Genomic DNA, 11534 nt, shown 5'->3' with positions numbered 1-11534 from the left:
GATTTTTATTAAACAACGTTTTCTTGAATTCTAGAGAAAAATCACTTCCTGGGCTGTCAAGTGCGAGGATACGAGACATCTACGCCTTAACACGGTGGATCACAGGACCTCAGCCTCCCCCCACCATCCCCACCACAGCTGGGAGGCTCAGAGGGATGGGGCAGGAGGGAGGCTTTTGAAGCAGCACTTGTTTACAAGTCCAGGCAGTACTCCATTCACTTCTGGCTACCAGTTATTCCCTCAAATTCCCTTCTGAATGAAAAAGAAAAACGTAAAAACTGATTGCGTAAAAACATCAGGCTGTGTATAATATTAAAAGCATGACTGTAACTGATCCTAGCAACCATAAGTTTGGATGTGGGGAGAAACCAGTTTATGGATAGATTTGTTTTTAAGGAACTAAATGAAAGAAAATCCTGGCAAATACTATAAAAGGTAAAGTAACTACGAATAAAGTAAACACATATCATTTGCATTCGTGTTTGACTACGAAAATCAGCACCAATGTATTTGGTGCGGCAATATCTTTCCTTTTGCCATTTGATCTCATAGGCATAAATATTTATTTTAATAAGAGGTCAGTAAATTGTGTTCTTCAGATAGGGGTCATATTTTGTTGCTGGAATTTAGAAAGGAAACTGTTTCAAATACTTGTACTTTATCGCAATTGCCTTTCTTACTGCCGTTAAATGTACAATAAATACTTAAACACATAAAGCTCTGCGGTCACATTCACTTTACAGAAGGCTTTACCACAGCACACATTTACCATTGCGCATGCGCTCCTCCCCCCCCCCCCCCCCCCCAGAGGAATGGGAGAAGAGAGCAGGAACAAGGAGAAGGAAATGAGGAGTGGGGAGAAACGGCTACACAGGAGTGGGGAAAAACCAAAGTCTACAAGTTCAAGGATCACTGTGGGCTCACAGTCAACCACAGGAGGAAAGGGAGGCTCAGAACAACAGAAGTCAAACTTGAGGGGAAATTGGTCTCTAAAGGAGCAAGCGCGCGCGCGCACACACACACACACACACACTCACACTTTTGCAGACATAATGGAAAGGAGGAGTATGCCTGAAAGGTAGGTGTAGCTTACACTCTCCGTCAGTGTCTGCATGTGTCTGTGTGCAGGTGCACTAAGATATCTCACTTTGTATTACATATGCTAGCCAACCTCGAAAGAGGACCACTGCTTGGCCGCCCCTAAGATCACACAGCCACTTCATCAGAATCAGCTTCAACATCAATAACCACAACCTCCTGGTAATCATCGGTGGCAATGGTGACCACAAAGGGGTCAACAGGGGCAGCGGCAGCAGCAGGCTCCAGCGGGCTGGCAACAGGCTTGGGGGACTCAGCGGCAGGGCTGGAGGCGGGCTCAGGGAGGTCAGTGATGTCACACTCCAGGTGGCCAGCAGCAGTGGGCTCAGGCTGGCCGGCGATGGCAGGCTCCAGGTGGCTGGTGGCAACGGGCTCAGGATAGTCGGCAGGCTCGGGGTGGGTGGTAGCAGGCTTGGTGTGGCCAGTGGTGGGTTTAGGGCAGCTGGTGGCAGGGCTGAAGGTAGCCTTGGAGTGGCTGCCAGCAGGGATGTGGTGGCCAGTGACAGGCTTGGGGTGGCTAGAGGCAGGCTTGAAATAGACAGAGTCAGCCTTGAAGTGGACAGAGGCAGGCTTAGGGTAAACAGTGGCAGACTTGGGGTGACCAGAGGTAGACCTGGAGTGGCCAGAGGCAGATTTACGGTGGCCAGAGGCAGGCCTGGAGTGACTAAAGACAGACTTATGGTGAACAGAGGCAGATGTGCGGTGGGCAGAGGCAGACCTGGAGTGGCCGGAGGCTGGCCTGGAGTGGCCGGAGGCACACTCAGGTTGGCCAGCTGCAGCATCACCAGGTAGTGGAACATTTCGGACGCTCATCGGTATTTCCTCCACAGCAGTACAGGCTTGTTCGCGGGCTCGGTCACGGGTGCGGGCGCGGGCGCGGGCGAAGGCTCGGGCCTCCCGCATTTCCCGAACATCAGTGATGAGGCCAGAGAAGAACTGGATAGGATGCCGCATAGCATGGAAGATGGTAAAGTATTCCCTTCGGAAATTCTCATTGAGGAGACCGTAGATCACAGCATTGAGGCAGCTGTTGAAGTAGGCTACAAAGTAGGATGCAAGATAAAGCCAGTTGGGGACCTTGCCTGCCATCTCCTTTGGACTGACAGCCACCAAGACAGTGAGCACGTTGATAGGACACCAGCACCCTGCAAAGAGGAGGAAGATCACAAACATGGTTAGAAAATTGCGAACCTCGGCAAGCTGGTTGTCAGGATTCTGCCCAGCCTGGTCGCGGACTGCCAGCACTTTGGTCCAGATCCTCACGTAGCAGAAACCCACTATGAGCAGAGGGAGGACAAAGTGGATGCAGACGATGGTCACAGCAAAGGCAGAGTTGTTCAGATAGTTGAAGATGCAGGTGTAGGTGCGAGGATCATACTCGATGGTGCCAATGTACATGTTGGGCAGGACAGCCAGGACGGTCATGATCCAGGTGACAACCAGGTAAATGCAGGTATTGCGCACACTGAAGATGCGCTCATACTGGAGGCTGTGACAGATGTAGCAGTAACGGTTGATAGCAATTGCCACAATATTGAAGATAGAACCGACCACACTCAGCCCTGTGATGAATCCAACCATCTGGCACTGTAACTGGCTCATATCCCAGCCACCAACGGCCATGGCATGCAGCATCAGAGGATAGGGGTAGACGGCCACCAGCATATCAGCCACAGAGAGGCTAACCACGAAGATGTTGCCTGAAAAGCATATTGGGGCGGGGCGGGGTGGGGCGGGGGTGGGGGTGGGGGCGGGGGAGGAAGACAGAAGAACAAATGGTTACATTTGGAAATCTACAAATATAAGCTGGAAGAAAAGGCCAGCTGGAGTCGTGACAATTTCGACTTCTAGAATTCTTTTCAAGAAATACAGTTGTGTTTTTATTTTTAGTTACAAGCATGTCCCAGATGATTCCGATGCACAAGCAGGTTTGGGGGACCTGTCCTTTGACAACCTTTTTTTCCTTTCAAACAACATCATCTCTGCTTTGGGAAAAAAGTGAAGTCAGAAAGCAGTAAACACGAAAGCCCGTTGGGGAGCCCTTCACACTCCCACACACACAGACCTGTGGCCATCATTTTGAACAAAAACAAAACGCGAAGTTTTGGCGGAGTACGGGTGGGGGGAGGGAGGGAGTAGAGGGGAGCTGGATGGAGCTGTCTGTCGGAAACAGGCTGGAGGGTAGGGACTGGGGTGGGTGGAGAGATTGGAGGACTGTCAGGAAGCCTCAACCTCCCCCAACCCCGAAAAAAAAATTAGCCCTCTGCCTTCTCTAACGTACCATCGCATTTACAACGCAAACATGTCTAAAGAGAACTGTCCGAGAAAGGGCATGTCGTTTTCTTAAGCGGTCTTTCCCAGCGGGATCAGACAGTAATCTAAGACTTAGCCCAGTAAATACTTACCATTTCAGAGGTAACCTAAGAGTAAAAACTGAGGGTGGGGAGAGGCCCTGTAAAATTTAGTCTGAGAAAGTGAGCAAAGAGGGGAAAAAATCAGGAAAATCCCTGCAAGGATTAGCAGAACTGCTTGCTTCACGCGGGTCCCCGAGCAGAGCCGGGCACCAGCACGTTCGCCACCCTGCACACTGGTTCCAGGCCCCCGGTCCCGGGCTTTACTGGAGCCTGCGGGCTAAACAGGAAAGTGCCGGTGGGGGGGGGGCACTCCTGTTTTGTAGGGCGGCGGGAGGAACGCTGTTTGTAAAACCTGCAAGGCCAAGTGCAGATGCGGAGCCCTTTCTCTGGAAACACCTCATTGCTAATTAGCATTGGTTTGGCAAAATATTGCACTTCATCTCGGACTGGGAGAAAATGAGCACTTTTAAAAGGGCAAAGGAACGGCTCGTTCTGCTTCCTTCCGCCAGCACTGCCAAGGCCAGGCCTCGGCGCTTTCTACCCAAGAGGTTCTTTCTAGGGTTTTCCCTCAAAGTAATGAATTCGGAGAAGAAAAGAGCAGAAGAGAGAGGGCAAAGACTTAAAAACAAAACCACAACAACGCTAAAAACCTTTATTTGAATTATGGAAGGAAAGGAAGGTGAAGGAGAAAAGGAAAAAAGAGAAAATGGACTTTGCAGGTGCCCCAACCCCCGGGGGCTCCGGGGTTGGGCCCCTTGGGACCGCACTGCTGGAGCGCACGTGAGATCCAAGTGTGCGGCCCCACGTCTCCGGGGGACCGAGGAGAAATCAGACACACCCATCAAAAGTTGAAAAGAAAACTTTTAATGACTGTGTGCCCGTCACTGCATTTGGAAACTTCAGTGGTGTTTGTGATTCCTCGTCCAAGCAAAGTAATCCCCCAGAGAGTGGCGGCCTCCACTCCCCGGCACCCCGCCCGCCCGGGTCCTGTGGGTGCCCGACCCCCTCAGACCCCGCCCCCTCGCTCCCCTCTGCCCTCCGGCCCCAGCCGGCCGGGATCCAGGCAGCGGAGGCCCTGGGCGCCGCCCCTTCCCATCCGGGGCCCGAGCTGGGCGTTTGGGCCCCTTGGCCCCTCCCCCACCTCCCCTCTCGAGCCCTCTCCCGCCCAACCTGCAAAGGCGGCTCAAGGCTCCGCAGCGTCTGCCGCCCCCGCCCCCGGCAAGGGGCGCAGCGCCCTGCAGCCTCCAGCACGGTCCCCCAGGCCCGCTCGCAGCCGGCCCCCTCCCCTTGGCACTGGCAGGCCGCGAGGGGAGTCTCGCTCGCCGCCCCACCTCGTCCCACGTCCGCGCGCTCTGCGGTCTCCCTTGCGCCCCCACCATCCCCTCTGAGCTCTCCTGCAGCCCTCCCGCGATCCTCACCGGTTCTGCCGTCTTCTGTGTCCCCGGGACGCCGAGCTCCCGAACCTTTCCGCCGCCCCGCCCTGCGACCCCCGGTACCCCGCTTACGGACTTCGGGGTCTCCGCCGCCGCCGCCGCCGTCGCTGCCACCGCCTGCTGCGCCCAGCCGGCCGCTCGCCTCTCTCCGCCGTGCGCCCTGGGACGGGCGGACGGAGCTCGGCTCTGGCGGGCTCAGACCGCCCTGCTTCACACTCAGGCGCGGGGGTCTGCGCTCCGCCGCCCGGGAGCTGCCCGGGAGCCACCCTGGAGTCACGGGGCTGCGGCGAGCGGGGACTCGGCCGGGCTTGGGCTCGGCCGCCGCGCTGCGCTCCGGCAAGCGCCGCCTCAGCCGCCGAGAACTTAACTTTACCGGAGCGGGTAGCAACCCCGCTGCTCCCTCCGCGTTAATTCCTCCCGCGCTGCCTCGGCGCGGCCACCTCTGCGGCGTCCGGCTCGGCGTGCTGTCCCCGGGCGGCCGCCGGACTCTCCGCTCGGGTGCCGGCTCCCTCTGCATCAGGTTCCCGACGGGGCCGGGCTCGGCGGTGTGCCGCGCACCGCAGGGACGGGGATTTGCACTTGGTTGCCCAGAGCTTCTCCGCACCTCCGCAGCCTGGAGAAGCTCTGAGTTTATGGGCTCCCCCCCCCCACGGCGGAACATCATCACTCAGGCTCGCAGGGAAATGGGGAGCAGGATCCATCCACGGGTTCCCTATTGCAGGAGCCCAAACTAACACCCTAGGTAGGGGTTGCAAGTGGCTGCACGGTGGGTAGGGAGAAGGAAAGGGGTCTTACCAGAATTTCGGAGCTTCTTGTTCTTTGACACAGCCAAAATGACCATGGAGTTGCCGATCAGGTCTACGACTATGGTGATGACCATTGCGCAGAACATAAAGATGATTAGAGCTGGTGGGTAGTCTGGCTGCGGCAGTTTACAGCCGACACAGCCGTATGGGCTGGGAACTGCCAGGGTAGGCCTCATGTTGCTGCTGGAGACCGTTAGGTCCTTCCAGCCGGGTCTGGACAGCGAACACCTGCTCTGTCGCCAGGAGCTTCAGGAAAGCTGTCACCCCTCCGAGAGTCGGAGAGCAAATGACAGCGCTCCCGCCCCTCTCCGATGAGCTTTTAAAGCCTCAAGAGGTGGCTAGCCCCACCCCAAATCCCTCCCCCCGACCAATCAGAGCTCCCTGATCACCCCCGCTTTGATCTCCAACTCTTTTTGGACAAATCCACATCGAGGTGTCGTCTTGCTTCCGGCTGCCTTGTATGTGCTTCCCCTCTAGCCGCTCCGCCTCCCACCACATCCCCCAGGTACCCTGCGTCGTGACCAGCTCAGAATCCACCTCCTCCCCACCAGCCACTGCGCATCCGTTTCTAGCAAGTTCTCCCTCCCTCTCTTACGCAAACACCTGGCAAAGCGCTGTAGATTGCAGAGCGGGGCTATAGGGTCCCTCTTGGGGGTCCAGTGCCAACCCAAGCTTGTCTGAAGCCCCCAGCAGAGCATGAGGAGTGGCCAGTGGCCCCTTGGACCCTAGGTATTCGCCTCTGCAGTCTCCTTGAGAGGTTCATCCCATCCCAGTGTTTTGCCTTTTCAAAGCCTTCTATACTCCGCGGAAAGCAGGGGACAGCTGCTGGGGGCTTCCATCCCCAATCTGGACAGCAGCCTCTAGGGAATTTATTCCCACTCTGGTGCTTGGCAGGAGCTGGTTGGCTCCCTTAGCAGCAGCAGCGGGTGGCACTCAATCCGGTCCCCGACTTGTGTTTTCCTTGAGGAGATGGCCCCTACGTCAGGCTCTGGGAGCAGGGATCGTGTCTGTACTCTGGGAGTGAGAAGAGGTAGATGGTGGCCGCTTGCCCCCAACTCTGGGGCAAGCGAGAGTGAGAGCGCGTCCCCTTCCCTGCTGCCTGGCGCCCTGGCTGCGGGAGCTTCGAGGCTGCTCTGGGAAAAATTAAAACGGGGGATAAAGCCCTTCTCTTGGACTGCCACTCCTCAAAGAAACCCGGGACGAGCGGCTCCGACTCCCGTCCCCTCTCTAGGTGCTCCGCACGCCTTACGGAGTGGCGCGGGGCACTCGGGTAAGCTCGGGGAGCTGTGCCGGAGCGGCGGGACAGGCGCGGAGGTACTGGGCTGCGCAGCCTGGAAGCCACCGGCAGACCAGAGGCCCCCGCCCCAGGAATAACTCAGCTCAGTCCTTTTCCCTTGCGGGGGGGTCTCATTTCAACCTCAACTGGGTCGGACCGCCCCCTGCCCCGCGGATCTCCCTCCGCAGGCGTCACAGTTCCCTGCGGTGCGCCCAGGCTCTCGGAGCGCACGGGCTACGGGAAATCCGAAAGATTCGGGCTACAGGGGCGAGATTCGGATACTCGTTCCCTCAACGACCTTGGTTACGGGGGTGGATTTTGTGCCGGCTACTAAAAGTTATGACTCTTGTTGAGAAACCTCCCAGAAAATTTCAGCAAGCACCTTGAAACTTGTCCCAGACTAGCCTTCTTGCTGCAGTGGGGGGATAGGGGGTTGCACTGTCCCGGAGCGCCACCGTCTGGACACTGCCGCCCTCCTGACCCGCGGGGAAGGAGACGGACACAGGGGTTGGGGGCTGGGGCGCGTTCCGCGAGGGACTTCAACATTTAGGGACCTTTAACGGAAAGACAGATACGACTGAAAAATCAAGAGTGCATGCACTTTCTCTCGCTGAAAAGTCCAAACTAGTAATGTGTCTCCTTGTTTGAAGATGAACCCCTCACCCCGATACTGCGCACGCTACTGAGAAGAGAATCGGCATGAATAACGATCTCCCGCCTGGAGCCTTTTCTCATTCATTATCTCATCGCCCCCCGTCGCCTGGATCCCCGGCCGCGCGCTGTCTGGGCCGGACTTAGCCAGGATTTACCGTAAAGGCAGCACAGCTATGCTATCCTCCCCAGGCAACTGTGAGCCCCGAAAAGAGACCAAAGCCGAAAGGCCGCCCACACCGTGAAGCAGTTCTTCACATCTGGCTGCTGATGCTGGGTCCCCGAGGGTTTGGATCCTTTTACTCGTGGCAAAGAGCGGTTTTTAATTCAAATAAACAAAAATTGGAATGAGAAAAGGAAATCAGCATTCTAATGACTTAAGACACTGGAGTGTCCCCTACCCAAGCCACCTCCCCCCACCCAAAGTCTTGTAAACAGAGCTGGCAAACTGTTATCCAGTGCACTGTACTTCTAGATGACGTGACCCCAGAGCAGGCGGAGGCCCAGGACACTGGAAATTCTGGATGGACTACGGCCTGGACTTCCTTGGGACTGAGGGCCGAGCAGGAGAGAGGGTGACCTGAATCCCCTGGCCCCCGCCCCTGTTTGAACACTGCTTGATCGTGACCTCATGGGGCTTGTATTTTTCAAATACTAGACAAGTAGGAGAAGCAACTATTTTAATAATGGAGGGGCAGAGAATTCTGCATCTGGTTAAATTAATTTTCTTATTTTTATGAATTATCTTAATAAAAATTCTGAACGTATTCCCTATCCTAAGAAAAACAGATGGATATCGAATCCATTATGTGGATGCATATGAAGAAGAAAAGCGTTCAGGCTCTGCCCCAGTAGGACAGGATCCACAGGCAATAAGTTCAATTATTTTGGAAGTTAAGGGAGTAGCTTTTTATTGGATAGAGTGCAGTGCATATGGTTTATTTAAGCTTCCAAAAGATTTTTAATTAAGTGTCTTTCTAAAAGGGCTGCTACGAAGTGCTAATAACCGGCGATGGAGAGAAACACTTTATTGGGGATATGAAAGCTATTAAGGTATAGATTCAAAATAGAGGAGAGCTAGGATGTTCCCTGGGGATCCCAGGAAAACCGTGGAAACCCATATGGAAGTTGGGAAGGAGAAAAAGCGATGGATAGTGGACAGAGAATGTATAGAGAGTTTGCAGTCCTGGAACCCAGTCAGCGTGGTCCTTTCCCCTAGGTCACTTATTATGAGATTAGGGAGACCAGGGAGCCCCAAAGGACCCCCAGGACTGAAAGCTCGGGACATCCCAGGCAGAGGTGGTGCCGACTGGTGCTCTGTACGGAAGGTAGACATTAGAAGATTTTTCCCCTCTTCTTGTTGATGCAGAAACCTTTCATCTTAGCCTCCACATTTCTCATCTTTTTCTTTAAGGTTTTTTTTTTTTGAAGTATAGTTAATTTACAAGATTGTTTTAGTTTCAGGTGTACAGCAGAGTGACTCAGATATATATATTTGTATGTGTGTGTTCTTTTTCAGATTCTTTTCCATTATAGGTTATTACAAGATATTGAGTAGAGTTCCCTGTGCTATACAGAAGGTCCTTGTTGTTTGCCTATTTTTTATATAGCGGTGTGTATATGTTAATCCCAAACTCCTAATTTATCTCGCCTCCCCCCGCATTACTCATCTTTTGAAAAACTGAAGATCAGGGTGGGCCTGGCAGTCAGGGTGGCAGCTGGCCACTCTTTCAAAGTGAGTGACAGCAAGCGAGTGATTTTTTTCTGCACACACAAGGATAGTGCTACATCTTCAGACCTCTTATTATAGAGGCAATGGCAGGTTACTTTTCATCATCCTTCTTGTTCACCCTCAAGTACTATAATGATACCTCACTTGTAATTAGTGCATTGTAAGTTTAAATAATAATTTTATAATTTCAAAAAATCCCATCAGTACTATAATGATGTTCACCCTCAAGTACTATAATGATACCTCGCTTGTAATTAGTGCATTGTAAGTTTAAATAAGCTTTTTAGAGTTTCCAAAAGTCCCATCAGGGATATATTCTCACAACAATGCCATTTAACAGGTGGGGAAACTGAGGTGCAGAGAGGGCAAAGGGCTTCCCCAAGGCCATGCCAAGGTTAGTGGAGGAGCCTCTCTCCCACAGCCCAGCTTCGGAAGATAGTGTTTTGCTCTGAGACTTGATTGGGTGGATTCTGTGTTCTCCTTTTTGTTGTTGTTCTATTTTTTGTTTGATTATTTTTATTGAGACACATTCACGTACTATATTCACCCTTTTCAAGTGCACAATTCAGTGCGGGTTTTTTGGTACATTCCCTAAGTTGTACAGCCATCATTACTATCAAATTTCAGAACATTCCCATCAACCCAGAGAGAAACCCTGTATCCACTAGCAGTCTCTCCCCATTCCCTCCAGCCCCTCAGCTCCTAGGAACCACTAACCTGATGTGTGTCTCATATGAATAGGATTGTACAATATGTGGTCTTTTGTGCCTGGCTGCTTTCCCTTAGCATAATATCTTCAAGGTCATCCATACTGTAGCGTGTATTAGTCCTTCATTCTTGTTTATGGCCATATAGTATTCCATTGTATGAAGAGACTGCATTTTGTTTATCCAGTCGTCCATCAATGGACCTTTGGGTTGTTTCCAATTTTTGGCTATTATGAGTAATGCTGCTATGAACATTTTGAGTTCTCTTTCAGCCCCCAAGCAACCACTGGCCCAAGAGAGACAGAGGGCCTCTAAGTGTCAGTTCACACCTCCTCTCCCACCCAGGGAGGGCAGGACGGCTAAGGGCTGCCCCAGTCACTCCGACCTTCTTTGACCAGTACTCCTCTGACGTTACCAGATCGTCTGCTGAAGCCACATTAGACCATTGACTGACACTTTAATATATGAAAACTGGCAAAACGAGAATTTGGTGCAAACCCCGTAAGAGTGAAAAAGTCTTTCAGTTTGAGTACAAGCAGAACATTCTTCATTTGTTCTTGAACTTTGGGGGATGTCTTATCTCTTCTTGGGACAGTACACAGGAGTCTGGAAGGTGCTTTGCACACCCAGTCCCTGCTCCCTCGCAAACTGCTCCTACCCCAGCACTGAGCAGATGCCTGATTCAAGGAGACTGCATTTGGCTCAATTCTTGAAAATGAAAACAAGATTGGACCCAGCTCTGCCACTGGTCAGCTGTATGACCCTGGGCATGTGACCTAACCTCTTTGTCTCAGTCTCCTCAGCTATAAAATGCAGATAATAATGGTGCCTCAAAACTCGTCATAGGGTGAATGGGGGAGTTGGATGAGATAATACATGCAAGCACTTAGAACACTCTCAAGAATGGAGTGGGCATTCAGCAATCACTAGCTATTCTTCTTGTCATTATTCTGAACATTTCTAATACTTTAAACTCTATTTGGTTACAATTCCATAGAAGACAGAGGCTCTCTGAGACATCAGAGACTCTGTCCCCTGCTGGCTCTTGCCTCTAGGCTCTAATTCCTGGCAGAAGCCACCCAATGGGCACTCACCAGCATCCCAGGCCACCATGACACGTGACAGTGTGTTAGATGGAAAGGGACATACAGAGTGACTCGCATTTCCAGTGCCCCCCTGAGATGCTTCACTGATACAATTTGTATGTTTTCCATGAGAAGGAACAATCAGATTTCTTGACATCAGTCAGAATAAAAGCATGGAAGATGGTTGGTCTAGAGACGGGTCAGACCTGAAGTCCACAGGGGGCTGGGGGAGCTGGGTTTCAGCAGAGCGTGGGACCAGGCCAGGCTGAAGAAGGTCTAGTCCCAGGTCGAGGATGGGGGCCAGGACTCCAGGGGCAAGGCTGTGGCCTCAAAGGAACTGCGCAGGAATTTGGGCAGGAATCAAGCCACTGGAATGGGGAGCCAGCCAGGTC

At 52.8% G+C, this 11534-nt stretch overlaps 1 protein-coding gene across 1 annotated transcript; it reads right to left on the bottom strand.

The window, feature by feature from the left end:
• Nucleotides 1-807: 807 nt before the first annotated feature.
• Nucleotides 808-5971, bottom strand: GPR50 (G protein-coupled receptor 50). Its single transcript, XM_079909856.1, has 2 exons — nucleotides 5681-5971; nucleotides 808-2798 (listed from the first exon to the last, which is right to left on the bottom strand). Exons 1-2 carry the CDS (start codon nucleotides 5865-5867, stop codon nucleotides 1207-1209), a joined length of 1779 nt encoding a protein of 592 aa, XP_079765982.1. The 5' UTR covers nucleotides 5868-5971; the 3' UTR covers nucleotides 808-1206.
• Between the last annotated feature and the right edge of the window lie 5563 nt (nucleotides 5972-11534).

Source organism: Stenella coeruleoalba, assembly GCF_951394435.1.
Source record: "Stenella coeruleoalba genome assembly, chromosome: X".
Classification (NCBI taxonomy): Eukaryota; Metazoa; Chordata; class Mammalia; order Artiodactyla; family Delphinidae; genus Stenella; species Stenella coeruleoalba.
The sequence above is the reverse complement of the archived record's forward strand: the minus strand, read 5'-3'. Positions and strand labels throughout refer to the sequence as shown.